This window comes from Solanum verrucosum, unplaced genomic scaffold, assembly GCF_900185275.1.
Source record: "Solanum verrucosum unplaced genomic scaffold, falcon-dt-bn FXZP01000238.1, whole genome shotgun sequence".
Lineage (NCBI taxonomy): Eukaryota > Viridiplantae > Streptophyta > Magnoliopsida > Solanales > Solanaceae > Solanum > Solanum verrucosum.
Genome location: NW_026020630.1, coordinates 3083449 through 3104560, shown reverse-complemented (window position 1 = coordinate 3104560; position 21112 = coordinate 3083449). Strand labels below are relative to the sequence as shown.

Below are 21112 nucleotides of genomic sequence, written 5' to 3'. Positions count from 1 at the left end.
TTTATTCATTTTTATCTCATCACTTTATTTCATTCTCGAAAGTGCTAATTCTGCAATTTGTTTATCGTCTGCATGTGAAATTGGCCCGAGTTCACCATGAACTCCCATATTTTTCCCTTGCATATCGAGAGAGCCATAAAGGCTCAAATGCCACCTCCATTGAGTCAGTCAATCGCTAAAGTCGACGAACAGGTCCCGAAGTTGGAAGAAGCAACCGATTGAGAAAATTTGAAAAGATTGGGCCAAAGGCCTAATCTTTATAAAAGTTGTATTTTGTTACTTCGGGCATAAGCCCCCCTTGTCATTTTAATTGCTATTATTGTGTTAGTTTAGGACAGGTACAGGTGATTCAAATGGGTCAGAGGCCTAAAATGAAATAGGCCCAAATACTGGTCCAGGCGGACAGAAATCAGATCTGGGCCTAACTCTCTTTCTCTCTTCACTTTATTGTGCTCATTTTACTTGCTAGTATTTGTCGTTAATCTTAAGGTCGAAAGATTCAAATCCCCGAAAGATAGTCATTTTGAATTAATCACTTAACTAAGTTATTCGTCTTTACTTGACTTAGAAAATAAACAACAAATAAATAATTTTACAAAAATACCTCACTTAGATAATATGTCAACATTTCCTTTTCCTCCCTTAGAATGGTCCTAAATAGTTTAATTTTGCAATTCAAACTAAGTTACAGTTACTTTAGCCAAATAAATTAGTTGTTGGATAACCGCATTAGCGGATATTCTAGGTGCCTTAAAAACCTTCCTAGAATATTAATAGGAACCTCGAACCCCCTTAATAGTTTTCAATAGATTTACTGTTTTAGTCATTTGAAAATAATAGTTTTCTTGATTTTTCTTAAAAAATTAAGTGGCGACTCTTAAACCAGTCAAAATATATTTTCCTAATAAAACATGAACTACTATTGAATGCCCATAAAACAATGTCAGAGGAATTGCACAGATTTCAGGTTTTATCTTTAACCTTGTACTCTTCTTTTAGCACTTCCCTTTCTAAAAGGAGGTCAAAAATAGGTTAAATATTTGATCGATTTGATGAACACATCTGTTTTAAAGGCGATATGGCACCCATAACCTTTAAATTCAGGATTCCGCCTCTATTGACAATGACACCAACAACATGCCCAGTGTAATCCCACTGGCAACAAGTGGGGTGGTCTAGGAAAGGTAGAATGTACACAGACCTTATATGTACCTTGTTTCGCCGTTCAATTTAATATATCCGCTTTCCATGTTATACTACTTGTAGATTGAGGAAGAAATGTTGATGCACAAGTTCTATGAACTTATGCCTGCTTATGGTCTAACTAAAGAGGTAAATATTTATCACACTTATATACAACAGTTTTGTGATTAAAGTTGTTTCAATGTGAAAGAAAGTGCACTACTTTTGGATGATTAGACACGCATCTGTAGAATATTTTTGAAGAGTCTGAGCGATATAGTATTGGAGTCTCTGAACACTCTGTTTAATTAGATGACAGCTAAATTGATGCAATTGTTTGTGAGATGCTGTGTACTTATAATTGAGAAGTACAACTTTGACTTAGGTACCTTTTTGGCATTATTCGAGGTGTGTCCAAGTTGGCTCAGTTATCATAGTTACAAAAAAATACCGGCCTACTAGACTCCTTGTTCAAAGTTGTAGAAAAGTTTTTCGTAACATGCATACCAATTTAGTACTTGTTAGGTACCGTAAGTTCTCAAAACCTTAGCTTGAAATGGTTTGATCATATATACATGCCCTGTATCGACCTCTAGATGCGCCGGTCCATATAGGTGTGAAGGTGAAACTATGGTGAGTGAAAGCGTTATAAGAAGGATGACAGATGACTTAGACCTAAAATCACATGAAATGACTTGTCTCGAGTGATTTATGATCTCAGACTTATCTAAAGATAGAACATAATATAAGCAAAAGATCTACATAGGCGCGATATTTGATGTATTTAGTTAATATGTTTTATACATGTTAGCAATTTTACGATAGGTTCTATGCTTTCTACGGCCCTCATCTTTTTGCAGAAAGGCTTCAACGATAACGCTGATGATAGGCAGAATTGCCCAGAAGGAGCTGATGAAATGCAGAGAATGTCCAAGGAGCCATGATGAATGGTGATCACTAATGTATACATAATTAGAACGTACAGTCAAACCTCTTTATAACAACATCGTTTGTGATCCTAATATGTTTTTTGGATGCTATAACGAAATGTTGTTTTAGACAACATCATGAAAGATTGGTTCCAAAGAAAACGACTATTGTGAAGGGGTTTGACTGTAACTGAATTATGTATATTTTTTTCATTATGAACATCACTAGTCCAACTCGGATACAGTAATCTAGCCATGTTTCTATTGATTATATTACTTCCTTTCCGAACAATTGTACCTAGCTAGGTACAATAAGCTCGATTTGGCACAGAGCATTGATTTTAATAACAAATTGAAGTATATATAGCAAGTATATGAGAACATTTTTATGAAATTTGAGTGGATTTCCAAGGAGCTGTTAAATATGGACCAAATTAGGTTTTGGGCTGGACACTAAGAATATGTCGACTTGAAGCCCAATAATGTCATAAAAATGGGTCATTTGCACTTTTGGCCTTATTAAAAACAAATATATTTAAGAGCAACTTTCACATATAGCAAACATAAAAATTATATTTGTATGTTATAGCTATAGTTTGCATAATTGTGCTCCATAGAAAATTTTATGTTTGCTATGGAGCTTTTGATTTGTATAAGTCGCTAGATACATTCAATTTTATACAAATTGTTCAGTTTTGTATAAATTCATTTATACATTGTAATTTGTATAATAAGATCTGTATTTGTACAATTATAAGTGTATAGGACGAAAATATAGGATTTATATTTGTATATACATTTTTCTCTCGCTTTATACAAATACAAACGCATTTTATACATTTTATATCAAAATGTATAAAATGACTAATTGTATACCGAAAATGGCTAATTGTATACCGAATCAGATGGCAAAAAAAGGGATGTTTGCTGCGAATTACAAATAAAACAAATTATGCCAATTGCATTTAATTTGAATTAATAGTTTGTTATTTCATACAATTTTCCCTATATTTAAAGGATAAAAATAAAAAATCGACTTATTTGAAAGATAAATCGTGCAATTAAATCCATAAGCACACCATCATTTCCTCATGCCTGGAAAGTCACTAATTAGATTAGTAGCACTTAAAAAGAAGAATCTATCCTTAGAGAGGTCATGGAAGCAAAGACTTGGCCAGTTCTTATTTGGAAGGCTGCAATTTCATAACTGTCGCGGTTTCTACTCCTGCTAATAGTTTAGCACATTTGTTGTTGTTACTATGGGTCCTGAAGCACAAGGAGATTTTACTCGTTGGTGTCAATTGGGGGATCTGTGGACTTGTGTTGCTCTAATAGGTTTCACGTTACGTCACTTCGAGCTTGCTCGGTCTGTTCAATTGAGACCTTATAATGCAATCGCATTCTCTGATCCAATTGTTGTTTTTGTTTCTATATTTTTGATTTATCCACTAGGTCACTCTGAGGTTAAAATTTAAAGTTTATGTGTTTTAAACTGTCGTTGAATTCATAGCTTATCTTAGTTATTGTGTTACCGAATACATTTATCCTTGAGAGTTCATGGAAGCAAAGACGAGGTCAGAATTTAAAGTTTATGAGTTTTAAACTGTCGCTAAACTCATAACTTGTCTCAGTTATTTGATTCGCGAATAAGTATTTATTTTATTTAATAGAATTTTAATATAAATACATGATCTTAAAAAAAAGCTACTAGGTACATCTAATCTATTTTTTTATATAAAAAAAAAAAAAAAACACGATAAGAACACGGTTTTGGTTATTTACAATATTTTAAATATAGTTTGTCATATTGTCATTTCAATAAGGTTTTCTATTATCAATAATTAAATTTACTATTTCTGCAACTCATAGTTGTCGTGTACTTCTAATTTTAGTGACCCATCTAATGATCTAAAAACACTTTTTGTTGGGAGAATTTAAGTCGTTAAGAAATTCTATTATTTAAATTCATAAAAGGTAGAAAAAGATATTAAAGCTATTGCATTAAATATAACACGTATTTACGATACATATACATTGACAGTATAATATTTTTTCTTGTATCAATATGATTTACCTTGTTCGCATATATAAGATTATCAAACAATGATGTTAAGTATAGTTACTTATAATTATATTATAAATGACCTTTACAGTTGCAAATCGGATTCAATCAAATCCAATAAAACAATGATATAGTAACAACAATAATATATATGATATAATTCCATAATAAGTGAAATTTAAAAAGAATATTGTATATGTAAATTTTATATCTATCTTGAAAGATTAAAAAAAAATGTTTTTAATAGACATTTGGATCAAAGAAAAAGAAATAAACAAACGACAGTAAGAATAAAAATGATTTGCATATAATATGACTGGATAGTTGATTTTATAGAAGCATATTTTCAGTTACATGATGATAAATTTATTTAATTATATATTGCATGGGGTCAATTGAAGTTCCAAAACTATGGGTTCCCACCATGTGGAAATAATATTAAATAACTAATATACATACTTATCAAATTAAACCCACAGGACCACAAAAACAAGTCGATCCTATTCTGTGGGTCTCTAAAATAATACTCTAACTTAAATTTATGTTCATTTAAAAAGATGATGGCAAAATGGAATAAGTGCTAATTTCTCAAGCATAGGTTTAAACAAATAATTAAGCCATTATAAAAACATGATTAGTTTAATGTTTGGTTTCTTTCATTTGAAAAGAATATTGCAGCTTGTCATGCATATATGCTTCGGTCCCAATATTAATTTGCACTAAAGACTACTTTTGACAAGTTGAGGTTGAAAATTTAGACATTGAGGTCTAATTTAATTCGATTTGAAAATGTGCATCTAGATAATTCAACTTGTCTCGATTGTGTGATAAGTAGTAATCATTTACTTATCTAAAATTTATGTGTCACTTCAGCGTCAGGTGTCTAAGAGATATAGTAAGGACGAGTTGAAGTCTTTAATTGTCAGTTGAGATCAAGTTTGTCGAAATGTGTACTTTCAAAGTAGTGTAAGCTTGTACTCAAATGTCAGCTGAGGCTATATTTGAGTGTTTGTTTATGTATTATGCCTAAACTAAATGCATGTTGCAGCACAATATGATAACATATATATTCAGTAAAATTTCATAAGTGAAGTTTGTAGAGAATAATATTTGTAGTCTTACTCCAGACTCCCGCCTTACAAAGATAAAAATGTTAAACTATAGTTAAGAATATTAATAACATGCCTTGCCAAGTCTTATGGCAACTGAATGTTAATATGTTGAAATATTTGGTCAAATAAGGAAACTATGTCAGCACTTTGGTAAAGTCAGAAAGGCACAGTACAAACAAATTCAAGGGACAATAATTCCATCTGATATTGAAATGGGAATACATATAAATATTTTTCGAATAATATTTTTTACTTGTATATATCAATATCGTACTAACAGAAAGGCTATCAAAGAAAGTTAATTTCATGATATATATATATAGTGTGTGTGTGTGTGTTTTCCTACAAAAGAAATTAATTGTCAATTTCAAATTGACATTATATTATTGTCTTGCAATTAATTCTAAAGTAATGAAGTTAGGTTTGTTGTTCAAATTTGATAAAGTTATATGGAAAGTCAAAAGTCAAAGTCTCTTCATTCAAATAAAGCATATTATATGGAAAATTCAAAGACCTTTAATAAAAATAAAAATTGTTTGTTCACTGTCCATGAAGGTTTAACAAAAATAATAGAAATGAAAAAAAGAAGATTTTATTACCCCACCCCACCCTTTTTTTTAAAATTTGCATAATGAATTGTTGCAGCACTGTTTTCATTAAAAAAAAAAAAAGGCATCGCCTCAATAAATAATGTGCAGATACGTTACGAGAGATACAATTAGAAATAACGGTATTCATAACAAGGTGAGAGTAAAATTTGATGGAAAATAAGATGCGGGAAGTGAGATAATTGAGATGATTGTTCATACATGTGATGAGACAGAGGTGAATTGAAAACGTATTGAGAAGAGTGATTAGACAAGATATGAAATACTATATAGTTTCAACTTGGACATGTCTTAGATATAAGACTGTGGAAGATAAGAAATAGAGTAAAGGCTTGTTGGTAACATAGATAGTCGTTGTCTTTCTATAAGTTCATGCTATATAGTCGTAGTTAGGGGTGTTCATGGTTTGGATAAAAACCGATTCAAACCGAAAAACCAAACCAAATCGATTTAATTTGGGTTTCGGTTTGATTTGGTTTTAGATTGTTAAGAACCGATAGTATTTGGTTTGGTTATGGTTTTGTTCGAAATAAAATCGAAGAAATAACCGAACCGAACCAACAAGTTATATACATAAATTTTATTATTATACATACATAATATATTATATTCATAAACAATTTTAAAGATTTTATATATGTTTCATCAAAATTTATTTATAATTTACTTATGAAAGAAAAAATGTCCAAGGTGAGAACATTTTTCTTATTGGTTTCATGTATATGAGTGTCTATGGAAATTCTTTGTGGGACTGAAAATGTCATTGTCTCTTCCTTCTATGCCAAAATAATGAATTTTGAAGTTTTATTCAGTAAATTCAATGATCGAAAGTTCTGTAATGACAGTCATTCTAACTATTTTTTTGTTTTAATGGATTGTTGTCACTTTTTTCACGTTTTGAATGAATTGTTTCTTTTATTTGTATGTATGGTTAATAACCAAATAACCGAACCAAACCAAACCAAAACCGAAAACAACCAAACCGATAAATGTATAATATATTTGGTTTGGTTTGGTTTTGATAATTTTAAAACCGATTAAGTTGGTTTGGTTTTGGTTTTGACCAATAACCGACCCAAACCAAACCGTGAACACCCCTAGTCGTAGTATTGCTATTTTAGTGCCTTGAACTTTGATTTTTGTTATTATTTGTTATTTCTTATACTTCAATTATCTACTATTTTATTGTAGTTATTGTTTTGTTACAATTTGTTGTTTCTTGTAATTCTATTTCTTTCTTTCTTTTCGAGCTGTTTATTCTTTGAGCCAGAGGTTTAATTAGAAATATCCTCTCTCTCTATGAGATAAAGATAAAAGGTCTATGTCTATTCTTTTCTCTAAATCCTATTTTATGAAACGTACTACGCTGAATATATTGTTGTTGAATATATGTTCTAGAACCAATTGTAATTAATTGACCCTCGAATATTATTCTAAACTAAAGTGGATTTGGTTTAATTAGATTAATACAACAAAAAAGAAAAATTAGTGCTTTCGGTGTAAAATAGCAGACTTTCATGTGACCTAATTATAAGAATCTCTTTTATAGTTTATTCCATCACAAAATCTTTTTTTATTTAGCTAAAATTATGGGTTTTACCTTTTCCATCAGACACCTCAGCATCATTTTTATGTAAGGAAAATCATTAAAATATTTAGCTTTTCATAACAAAAAAAATATTAATTCTACTTTATATGATACCTTTACGATCTAGAGCATCAAAAAAGTTTTTATAAAAATCCATACAAAATTGATTAGAATAAGTTTAAGTTGTGTTTATACTACGATTAAGTGAATCAAATGAAGTAACAATAATTTCGATTAATTATTTTAAAGCCTACCTAGGTGGACGTGCTAGGAAAAACAAATCCCATTGCACAAATATTTATTCTTCTAATTGTGCCCTAACACCATTACATTACTGATTAAACATATATTAGTAAGGTACTTATGATTGAGGTTAACTTAAAGGTACCAATAATTATATCCCCTAAATCATCAGTTTAACACATAACCCAACCAAAAGAAGAAGAAATAAAAAAAGAAGTAAATATGGGTTCGATATTTCCATCTTAGCATCATATATATCTGTTGTACACTCAATTATTGGTGTTCAGTATTGAATCTCAATCTTTTCAAATTTATGCGGCATAAAATCTCATTAAAAAAAAACGTTCTATAAAAAAAAAAAATCATACTCAAAACGTACACATGAAATCTCTAATTAAAAAAAAAGAAAGCTTAGTTCAACTCCATCCCCTGCATCATATCCTTTCGTTGTTCATTTTCTATTATTTCATTGTCTTGACATTCAATCACACTAACTCCCACATGTGCACCGCCTTACTTTATGATTTTTCTACCTCTTAATTATTTTTTTCAAAATATTTATCGTATCTTGTTTAAATTAATTTTTAAATTTGAATCGAATCTGGCTAAAGTTAATAAAAATATAAACAAATAGGACACCAATTATACGTGGAATCTATATGGAGTGAGTCACCATACATGAACAGAAACGTGGCTGCTTTCTGCTCACCCCACTGGTCGTTACTCAAACGGCAATTTCCCTTGTCTTATTCAACTTTATTACCCTCCCGCCAGCCCATTGTTTGTTTTATTATATTAATCCCTATATACTACTTTCTAAAACTATGGTTTGAGGAAATTTCGCAAATAGCTATTAAAATAACTTACTTAGCTTTCATATTTATAGTTTGCTAGTTACGATTTATAGTTATGCTAGAGGGAGAAAGGGGAGAGGTGAGAGAGATTGAGAGAAAAAGGAGAGACATGAGCGAGAAAAAGTAGAGAGTGAAAAGAGGTGAATTGATTTGTATACATGTAGAATTGTATGTGTATATGATAATTGTGTACATATGAAGTATACATATATATTTTTATATCTGACGAGCGAGATTGAGAGAGGAAGGAGAGAGACGAGCGAAATTGGAAGGGGAGGAGAGAGGTGAGCCGTGAGCGCGATTGGAAGAGGAAAGAGAGAGGTAAATGTATTTGTATATGTATAAGAAAGGAGAGAAGCGCGAAAAAGGAAGAGAGGAGAGAAACACACATAATTATAACTAAAAAAAAAATTGTGAGTGATAATTAATTCAAACTATAGCTACTTAACATTTCACCACAATCCCGTGGTTTGAGGCTTCTTAACCTTTAAGTATACGTGTTTAACAATTAACATAAAACACAGAAATAACACGCCTCTAGACCAAAAATATAATTCTAAAGAACCTAGAGGGTCAGGTATGCAATTAAAGCTAATATACCCCACCAAAATAATTTAAAAAAGAAAAAGAAATAATTCGGAGATTGCTATAAATACATACCTCGAGTGAAACAAAGGTTTGCCAAATCAAACAGCCAAACACGGCACTAAGAGATACTCTCCAATCTTCTTCTTCTTCTCTCTCAACTGTAAAACAGCAAAAATGGCGGCTTCTGCTCGACGATCAACCGGACCGGTTCTCCGTTCACTGTCCCCCGCCGGGAGATTTTACTCGTCGACATCTAGAACGTCGTCGTCTTCTGCTTCGTCGATCCGGTTCACACTGGACCGTGAAACTTCCCCGAGCCGGTCTATTTCCGTAATGAACCGGCAGAAAACAATGGCTTCTTCTCAGAAGAAGACGTGTATGTGTTCGCCGACGAATCATCCAGGTTCGTTCCGTTGTAGTATGCATAAGAAAATGGATAATCGACGGAGTAGTAATACTAGCCAAACGGCGTCGAATTCGATCCGATTGCATATGAGGCGATCGGCGATGACGAATTCGTTAGTGAGAATAGGAACTGTTGAAGGTGAGCTTGTTAAAAGAGCTTTAGCGGCTTTGATTCGTCCTTCTTCTCATCAACAGCGCCGCCGTTCCAATTTCCAACGCCGACCTAGCCGGCTTTCCGTTATTTCCAGTTCCGGTGATTCATAAGACTGTTATCCGATCTCTAGAAACTTCTGTTGAATGCTGACGTCAGCATCAAAACCGACTTTCAGCGCCGATCTAGCCGGATTTCCATTATTTCCGGTGCCGGTGATTCGAAAGACGTGAATAGAGCTGTTAGAAGTTTTGCTTTTCTGTTGAATGCTGACCTCAGCAATCGATGTCTGGCCGTGAAGTGACGTCAGCTGCAACAAGGTGGCGGCAAATGGAGTATATACGGTGGACGTCGGAACGAACGATTTTTATGTGTACTCCGGGGACCAAAACGTTAAGATCCATATGTCTATAGTCTAAATACATGAAGAAAATTATAAAATCATCCAGTTTTCCTAATTATGAATGCATCACTAAGGTTCTAATTCCAATTATTTACATAGACTTATAATATTATAAAAATTAAGCATAATAACCAAATTGAAAGCAATTTAATTTAGATTTCAACACACAATCCGATCTATGTGAGAAATGAACGAGGTGTTAAATGAGTTGGTTGAATCGAATCGAAACAATATCAAATAGGTTATCATAGTGAAATTTCACAAATGAATTTAACATATTTACGGAAGTCTCATAACTGGTGTCGGAAATGATAGTGTGAAAATTTTATTATTAGCTCGTGAAGGTAAAGAGACAAGTTTCTGAAAAATCTCTTTTGTCCGAAGTGCAATAAATTCGTAGAAGGAAATAAAAATAATAAAATATCGTGGTAATAATATAGTAAACAATTGATGATGTTGGTGGTTAAATTCAAAAAATAATATTGTTAGTACAAAAAATAAAGCAGTGCAGAATATATATGGAAGGAACCGTAACAATAATTGCAAGGTGTGATGCTCATAATATATGAATATTTGATATCACATATCAAAAGTCAAAAGACTATTTGAATGGTCTAATATTGTGATCGACATGATGCTCTATATTACATAAAATGATAATTTTTAATATTCTCAGCTTTCAAACCCTCCTATTTATTATTATGTTTTAGATAAACTAAAAATGTATTATATTTTATCTAATCATATCTTTTTATTATTTCTACGATCTAGCTCTGTTATTTCTTAATCTCACCATATCTAATCTCTCATACCTCTTCGTTGAAATATCAACACATAATTCCTTTACATGTTTAAACAATATCGAATAGGTTTATAAGTTAGTAAACTAATGAGTTACTCATCGATTTTAAAATTACTTGAAACTAAAGCGTATTAGACTGAAATAAATTAAAATATGAATCATAGTTCAAACATGTTCACTTCTTGCTAAGTTAATTGCTTGGTAAATACCTAAATTTGTAATGGATGTCTACAACTAGTTGATTGATCGAAAATGAATATTGTTCAATGTGACATTTTTTAAGTTTTGAAATTCAATTTAGTTTTTATTTTCTATTGTAATTTTTTTAATATATATTTTTTAAAATATGATAAATTATCAATTTGTTGTGATTAATATTTTTTTAATATGTAAACCTTAATTTTATATATAATTTAAAATATTTTAAATTGTTAATTATTGTGATATATAATACTTTTTACGTAATTTTTAAATAATATATGTTACCCCTATCCTTATTCATGTGACATTGATAGAATTTGGAGAATCAACCAATTTTTAAAAATATTTTAAGTTATTAATTATTGTGATTTGTATAAAAAAAATTAACATAATTTTTAAATATATTACATATTAAAGAAATAGTAAGAAAACAAACTAAAACAGAAAGAATACTTAAATAAGTCTCTTACATTTCAAGAAAAGAATCACTGCGCATGCTATACTCACACATATAACTCAAGTAGACATATTATTCAACAGTCGTATTATAACTTCTTATATATGATATAGACATAGTTTAAACTAAAAAAATTCAGATAAACTCGTAACTTGTTCATTGAATACACCCCTTATTAGAACACAAGTGTTTTACTCGTTCATGAACTTATACTTGTACAAATTGAGTTCCTTTTGTGTTTAATGTTTTTATAGTTTAGGCTATCCTTCAATTTCGTTACATTGCGTAACAAAATGAAACTTCATAAAAGTGACATTCATATTTCAACATCTTTTGTTGTACAAATTGACTAAAAACCAAAAAGTAGTTATACACATTTTTAAAAAAAAAAAAACTATAATGTAATGGCAAATGTGAATGTTAAATGTGTAAATGAAAAAATTGAGTCGAATTTGAACAGACAAAACATATCAAGTCGATAAGTAAGTTAACATTTGAAGTTCATTTTTGGCAAAAATAATTGGGTCAAACAACATGTCATATCTCATCAATTTGCAAAATATGACTGCTTTACATAGAGAAAATTAAATCAATATAATCACTTTATTTTCATTTTGAAAGATTTGAAAAAATAAAATATGCTTATCCTTCTTTTGTTTCCTTTCATTTTTTGCCTTATTAACTTCATCTTCTTATCGAAATAGCCACTTAGTTTGATTTGTTGGAGATTAGTCACAAATTATAAGATAGTGGAATCAATGAAATATAATAAGGTTCTTGCTCTCCTTTTTATTTTTGAAAAAAAAAGTTTAAAACAATAAAATCTTAAATTATTAGTTTAAAATTTTAAAAATTTACGTATATTCCAAACTCAAAATATATAGTTTTTATATTTGAGTTTGAGATATATTTAACATGCTTTAGTACAATAGTTTGATACGTCACTTAAGTTCAATTCATCAAGTCAATTAACAAACAAATAACATAATTTATTAAAATTTGAGCTGATCGAACGAACTAAAAGAGTTTCGATTTTGTTGCCTCTAGTAATCAACAATATGAAAAGCCCTCGTCTCTACTAAAACTTTAAATACCTTTCCAACCAATTTGTATCAAAAGCAAAATATTAGTAGCTCATTGATAAAGATGTTATTTTGTTTTCTTTAGGTGTGAAATTCAATTCTCACCAAATAATACTTTTTTTCCTTTTTCTTACCATAATTCTTCCAAAAAGACAATAAAAAGAAAATAAAAAACAACTTAAAAAGGAAAAGAAAACCACTTGATCGCTGCTTTCAATGTATATATTTTAATATATAGTTGGTATCCAACTAATAGATAGTTGGTTAGGAAAGTTACATAAATTGACAAAAAAAATAGTGTATGTATTTTATTTTATAATAACTGTATCTATATATGACCATGACATTGTCATCTTCTTAGCTTTTGTCACTTTAATTCTAGATAAGGTGATGAAGATAAAGAGAAATCCACTAAAAAAAATACAAATAAATCTATAGCTAATTTATATTATAAAAATTAGGTACAAAAGCACTAATATGAGTTACAGTGGAATGATTCAGATCTTTTTACTTTTAGTTAGAAGTCTGGATCAATTCGAACCCAAAAGAACAATCCTATTTGGAGCATCTCCTCAAAAATAAACTCCGCATCACGAAATCAAATTAGTTAAACTCTAATATAAATACCAAACATCGATAAAAAAATTCGAACCCAAAAGAACAATCCTATTTAGAGCATCTCCTCAAAAATAGACTCCGCATCACGAAATCAAATTAGTTAAACTCTGATATAAATACCAAACATCGATAAAAAAACAAAAAGAAAAAACTACAAAAGGGAAAAAAAAGTAAAGATTTTATTTTTTTTGGTAATAGAAATCATGACCACATGACCCTACTTTGGACAAGCTACTTAGGCAGACAACTAAAACCCACTTATGTCATTTCCCTCTTTTATTCAAAATTCATATCTTAAATCCTAGTTCCGCCTCTGACTATACATACATATAATTCAAATAATAAATAAATAATATATGATTTTATATAAGGGCAAAGCCAAATGAGTACAAAGTGGCAAACCTTCTGTAATTAAAAAATTACACTGTATATATATAAAACTAAAACTATTTTCTTATTAAACATAATAGATTGAATGTTTTTGAATACTTCATATATATACTTCTTCGTATTCTAAATTTTATTAATGAAAATTTAAATTCCGCCACGAATATATATAGTGTCATCATCCAACAATGACATACATGTACTATATGTGTTGAGCAAGTTGGAAGGACCCACAGAAATTTCCAAATTACAATGAAGAAGTTGACAAGCCATGTGATGATGAGGTAGATGCACACACAAACCACATAAGCTAGATGTGGATTTATTGAGGACTACTTGTTCTTTTATGCTAAGGGATAAGGATATAATCATTTTCTCAAACTTTATTATAATGTCCCATCATATATATAATTATTTTTTGATGGTGTGATATAGTTGCAAACTCTTTAATATGCTAATATACAAAATTAATAGTTTCACCTCCCTATGCTTACACCTCTCATCCATCAAAGTTGTGTTCAAAGACTTCATTTAATCGAAAATTCAGTTATCTCACGCGCTATTATGACATGACGATTCAGTACCTTTTAAATGTTTCTTGTCCTAAGCCCCATGTATCCGACTACCTTTGCAATTTTAACGATCTTACATATGTTATCTAAACGATAAATTAATGATAGTAACACAATTTATCCTAAATGAAGATATATCTAATTTGACCGATAAAAAAAATGTATTTGTCTATGGACTATTTACTATATGTTACATGAAGAACCTTAGGAGTCATTTGGTATACGGAATAAGGTCGGATAAATTAGTTCAAGAATTATAATCTCAGAACTATATTTCCGAAATAACTTAATCCGCAAACGAAATGACCTCTTAAGTACTTAATTAGGCCTATATCTCACAAGATTTAGAAGGACATTGTCTTGAAGTTTCTTAATCTCAGATGGTGTCACATTGCAATATTCTAAATCCAATGTGTGTAAATTCTTCAAAGGCTTCAAATATTTCAATCCATCATTGGTGATGCAAGAATTTGACACATTCAAATACACCAACAATTTCAGTCCTGCGTTATTTTATAAGAAAAAAGAAAACAGGTGAAAATTAGGCCACATATGAACAAAAATATATACAGAGACGAACCTAGAATTTTGAATCAAACGGTTCAGGATAAACATAACATATATATAATGTATTTTTACATGCTAGAACTTCTTTTGTGCATATGTATACATGATTCGAGCTGAAAGTAGCTGGCACGAGTGGATTAGCTAGACGCGCTTTTCAATCCACCTTTAGACTAAGATATCAACTAGGCAGATCTAAACTTGAATGCGTTAAAGTGAGCTTAGGTTAACAAATGGACGGTTACTAATCCGTCCAAAGGTTACCTGAGCTGAAATGAATCGAGTTAAAATGGGCTAAACAATAAGTTAAACTCCTAAATACGTATATGCAAAGGTGTCTAAATTTCAAAACGCGCACACATTCACACTACGAGCGTTTAAATTTTCAATTCAACATGTTCATGTTAACTTTTCGAGTAGATAAACGTACCTGATAGAAGCTCCAATGTCTTATCGGTCAAATTCCGGTTCTGTGATAGGTTCAAAAATATCATGGAAGAAAGATCCTTTATATTTTCGACTCCAGCATCCGTTAACGTGCCACCACAAAGGTCAAGTGATTGCAGATTTCTGAAATCTGATGAGACAATCATACAAATTTAGAATTTGAATACGCAGACACAAGTATACGAGGTCAACTAGTAATAATAAAGTGGTGAGATCGAGTATCGTCCCATAGAGACTTATCTAGATAAAAAATACTTGTCGATGAAATTAAAGGAAGCATAAGGCATCATACAACTAAGCCTGACCTTAATTTATGATGAATTCTCGCAATACATAATACTAAACCTTACGGCACAAGAAAGAAAGAGAAGAAGGACGAATACAACGTTTAACGTACATGTGAGATACTTTGTCCCGGAATCCGTTATGTGAGCTCCAAAGAGATCCAGGTGAGTCAAACCAGTTAAACCTATACTCCATAGAGACAAAAGAATAACATGATTAAATTTCTAGCAGCAAACACCAGAAAAGAAATTATACGATACGATACAAAAAAACATGTTACTGAGGAATTGATACGCGATGAGCCGTATCTCAAAACAGAAAGTACATTTTGCATCCATCATATACTAAGCATTCACACTTCGTCTCGTGTTTCTTATGGCTAACCTAGTGTGAGAAATGCAAGCCCTGAGTCTGTAATTTGGCGAACGTCCAGATTAAGTGACTTCAGACATGTCAATCCAGATAACATTTTCAAACCATCGTCCGTCACTAAGGTGAATTTGAGGTTGAGATCTTCCAATTTTGCCAAACCTAAAACAAAGCGAATCACTCAAATCTATTCATAAAACACGCAAAACATGAAGCCGGAGACAGATTTTAGTCCCCCACGAAATGCAGATATACCAGTGACACCCTTCTTTATTAATAAACACCTATGGTTGCGTGTAAAATCCTCCAAAAGTAGTACATTTTTTGAGTATAAGACATGGTTGCTGCAGGAAAGTTCGAGCAACATAGATTAACATACTACAACTTTCATCAAACGTGGATGACTTATTAACCGGAGAAATTATCTCAAAGATGTAAACAGAACTCAAGTGACTCGACTAAATTCCAGTAAGATAAACCGAATAATCAGGAATTGATTCGAGTTCAGGACCGTCTACGTTCTGTTAAGCGTTGGTTGATGTTCTATACCAGATAAATGAGCCAATCCGTCATCTGTAATCCTACATGAGTCAAAGTCCAAGCCTTCCAATTTTGTCAGATCTGCAATATTGATCCAATGAAATGAAACGCAACGCTCAATTAATGTAAGGCGGGGAAAAAATGAAACGCAACGCTCAATTTATGCAATCAAAGATGATAAACACAGACCTTTCATATGGCCCAAACATTCATCTGTAATGTGGTTAAATCCCAAATTCAATACCTTCAACTCGCTGAGTTCTGCACGGTATACAATATTAGCTAAAGATGTAACAATATCTTGCTCGAATCAGTTCATAACAATCCAGTTACCCGAAAACTTTTCACATCCATCATCTCTCAGACAACATCTATTGAGATTCAACGATTGCAGCGAAGGAAGCTCTGTCGAATTAAAGAAGTTTCCATAAGAGACACTACTATTAAAAAACATTACTGATGCCTTTATTATCCTATGTTTGCTTGCACTACACGGACCCTCCAAAAATTGCACTACTTTTGGAGGATCAGACATGCATTAGGTGACATTTTTGAAGAATCCAAGCAACATAGCTTTTATCAACTATAGGATCGAAAATGCACTTGCATCTTAACTTAATAAAACTACGATATACTACTAGAAAAGTACAAACCTGATATGGTATCCAAACATGAAGTAGTAACATGAGATCCTTCCATATTTAGTACAACAAGTTTGTTCAAACCTTGAAAAAAATCAAAAAGAAAAGAAAATTTCAATATAAGTATAAACGAGTCTACAAAGACGACAACAGAAATACTCATTAGTACCTCTCAGATAAGACACTCCATAATCTGTTATGTAGAGACACACGATCTGAAGCTCCTTCAAACTCGCGATCCCTGAATTACATCACGTGAAAACGATCAAATGCTCACCATAAATCAAGCACAGCAAGATGACACATGCGATGATTTTAAACCAACGTTCACCACCGATACCTGCCAAGGGCTGCATGTCTGAATCCATTATGCATTGACAACATCTTACACTGAGAGATTCAAGTTTCGGTAAACCTGAAACAAAAGTAGAACTCTTTATCTTAAGGTGAAGCAATTTTTTTCTGACGGAACAAAATTGAAAGCATACAATGTCAACGAAAGCAAATGTAAACTTCAAATCCTGGATCCACCTATGGTTCCACTTCCTATAGCTACCTCGATGGTAGAACCGTGTAATACTTAAAGATAAATTATTGGCTAATAACCAACCTTGAAGATGAACAAATCCTCCATGAATTTGTGGACACCTCTTGAAATCCAACTTAACCAATTTATCTAAGCTGGATAAAGCTTCCATTGCTTCAGCAGTAACCGAAACACATTTTCTAAAACTCAAATATGTCAAATTCGAGAAACCTGAGGCACAAATACAATGATCGTCATCACCAAACAAAAGATCGAATCACAAATTAACCTTCCTAATCCGACTAGTAAAATAGTAAGATAATGCAAACACGCGAAGAAAATAGTTAGTCAAATCAGTTTTATACTGTCTATATCATCATACACTCTTCAAAGAATCTATGTTGCTTGCACTCTCCAAAGATGTTGAGCGGTGCGTTAGTGCATTTTTGGAAGATCAGAAATGAATATGGCAACATTTTTGGAGAATCCAAGCAACATAGCAAAGAAAACAGCAATAAACAGAGAGAAAAACATCTTCTCATCTTCATATAACACTCTCCTTCTTAGGAAAACCGGTTCACGAGAAACTAAACATACAGATTGACAAGTAAAACAAGAAACTATTGCGAGAGAGAACAGTAATAACTACCACTGACTTGCTTTATCCTCTGTTCAGAAATACGGTCACAGCAATCGAAGGATAACGCTTGGAGATTCGGGCAATTTCTCAACAGACTGAATCCGAAATCAGTGACCTTAGAACCAAAAATATATACAGACAGTAAAGATGATCCTTGTGAAGAAAACACATCCATCCAATTATCTTTCACACCTTTATATTCTCCTGTCCACATATCCTGTTGACAAAAAAAAAAGTCCTATAAGATCATGTACTAAAAAAAAATCACTTGGTTTTTCAAATTTCGATACGATATGAATGTGAGACGGGATTTTACATGCAGTGCACAATCTCTAAATGCTTCAATACTGTCATCCGAAAGGCGGTTTGAATAGACCAGATTGTTGAATATCAACTGGCTTATGTCCCTTGGCAGCATTGAGAATGAATTGTATTTGTCAAGATCCTGTTAATAGAAAGGAGCATAAGATTTCCATATTGCTTGGACTCTTAAAAAATGCCGTTGGGGCCATGTTGGATCCTTCGAACGTAGTGCATGTTTGGAGGATCCGTTACTGGTGCGGCAATATTTTTGGAGAGAACTCCGTGTTACATGAACCAAAAGAATTCAATAACCTTAACGGTAGAAGCAGAGGCAGCCTATACTAAACGAGTTCAACCGAATGCAATATTTTCGACAAATAACATGATTATATATGCGTTTAAATGCATAATTTCAAAAGTACAATATGCTCAGTATTAAGAACATTAATCTTGTGTTACTCAGACTCTCCAAATATGTTGTTGCATCCGTTTCAGATTCTCCAAAAACGCATTACTTTTGAAGAGTCCGAGCAATAGAGTATTAAACGTTGAACGTATCAAGTTTATACTATGAATCCAACTCTGCTAAATGAAACATATTAAGAGAAAATCAATCACCTTACGTATACTATGAACACATAATTTCATGAGGGACGGACAATTGTTTCTTCCCAGAGGACCATCCATGCCACGCCCAAGAAGGAACGACTCTAAACAACTCGATCTCCCAATTTTGAAGCGTCTACTTGAGAAACCTCTTCTAGTGATGTTATCATCATCATGTGCATCTCTCTTTAATGAACAAGCACCCCTCATTCGATTAGGAATACACCAACAAAGCTTTAGTCTACGACACAATGAGAGCTAATAGACAACAGCACAACCGGACATTCAAGAAATGAGCACCCTTACACATGTTGTAGAAGAACTTGATCATAGACACTTAAAGCCTGAAAGAGATCAACGATATATGTAGAACGTCAAATTTCTCATATGAGTTTAAGTTTTACGTATTGACAATGCATAAACTTTTGCACTATTAAGTAAAGTCAACATACAACTGTAATTCTACATAACAAGTCTGAAAACTCTTTAATTCTAAATTTTTACATGATATGTTTAAGATCAGAACACAAGAGTAAAGAACATTTCGATACCTTCTACATATCTTTAGTTTAGGACTACAAGATTCAAAAATCGTTCTTTACTTTCTTGGATTTCGTGTCAAGTCAAAACCAGACAAACAAACTGAAACAGAGGAAATATATGATTCTTGCTGTTTTTCTTTCCTCTGTTTTCATCTTGTTTGTACAAAAATCAAGAATCATAATTTTCACTTTCAGTTTTTCCACTAATACTAGTGAAACTTTATGTATAAACAAACATCTGCATAGTACCTCCGAATTCTCGACTTAATTCATATCACGATGCACAAAACTTGTGATCTTAAACGTGACATTTCTATGCTACAACAACATGTCATTACTAAAGGCTAAAATCGAAAATTTAAAGTCGGATTTTTTTTCAAAAACACAGAAAGGTATCTTTTTGTTATACTACACCAACAAGCATCTACATTCTTAACCTCCAAAATTTTCACTTCATATCATTAAGCATAGAACTTACACAGAACTCGTGATCTTAAACATGCCACGTCAATTTTTATGCTACAACAATATGTCATTATTAAGAGTAAAATATCAAATTTAAGTCGGGAAAAAATTACCAACATAGAAAATGTGTCATACAATTAGCTAAAATAAAGTTATTCTAGGCACAATACTAAATCCCCACAAAAATACAACAATGACAACAACAAATACCAGTATAATCTGGGAGGATAGTGTGTATGCATACATTACGTGGCATGTACATAGGTTATTTCAATTGACTATAATTTTTGTTTCTATAAAAAAAAAGTCTCATAATCAATTGTTTCAATACCAAAATCCAAAAACACATATAAGAAAACATAAACCAAATATGTTTTCTTAATCAAAATATCACCAAATGAAAAAGAGAGAAAAAAAAAAGACCTTAAAGAGGGAATGCTCCAAAATAAGCCTTTAATATATTTCAATGAATATAAGAGCACAAAATATTTCTTGTTTTTCCCTTATATTAGAGCTTATTAGAGATGCATAAAATCAAGAAAGCTTGTGGATGTGTGCCACGTGTCCAAATCTTTGTATAGAAGAGTGGAATGTATACCTTGTACTTCGGTTTTTTTTTTTTTTTTTTGTTTTCTTCTCATGGTGTAATATGTTGTGTCAGACTAATCATCAAAACACTGCAAAATGATGCCTAGAGGATAAGGATATTATCTCAGAGGATACACATTAAATCTAGTATTTGATATCTGCATTAAAATTTCAATACTTTCGAATTTAGATATATGAAATTGTGAAATGATTTACTTCTCAATTTTCTAAATATTAAGAATTCAAACTCAAACACTTTTAATTAAAGATGAAAGATTATTACTCTCCCATTATAACGTTTAATTGTAGGTGTAATTGGTAATTAAGAAACACTTTTAATATTATGTGTCTT

At 31.6% G+C, this 21112-nt stretch overlaps 2 protein-coding genes across 2 annotated transcripts; one reads left to right on the top strand and one right to left on the bottom strand.

Annotated features, from left to right (window-relative positions):
* The first annotated feature begins 9264 nt into the window (after window positions 1–9264).
* Window positions 9265–10180, top strand: LOC125811593 (uncharacterized). Its single transcript, XM_049491114.1, has one exon. It carries the CDS (start codon window positions 9341–9343, stop codon window positions 9833–9835), a length of 495 nt encoding a protein of 164 aa, XP_049347071.1. The 5' UTR covers window positions 9265–9340; the 3' UTR covers window positions 9836–10180.
* Window positions 10181–14562: 4382 nt separating this feature from the next.
* On the bottom strand, window positions 14563–19375 carry LOC125811684 (uncharacterized). The gene is made up of 14 exons (XM_049491212.1): window positions 19178–19375; window positions 18573–18701; window positions 18266–18473; window positions 17701–17847; window positions 17431–17505; window positions 17260–17331; window positions 17103–17174; window positions 16783–16854; window positions 16639–16710; window positions 16459–16530; window positions 15925–16071; window positions 15653–15724; window positions 15239–15385; window positions 14563–14747 (listed from the first exon to the last, which is right to left on the bottom strand). The coding sequence occupies exons 1-14, from the start codon at window positions 19373–19375 to the stop codon at window positions 14563–14565; spliced, it is 1668 nt and encodes a 555-aa protein (XP_049347169.1).
* Between the last annotated feature and the right edge of the window lie 1737 nt (window positions 19376–21112).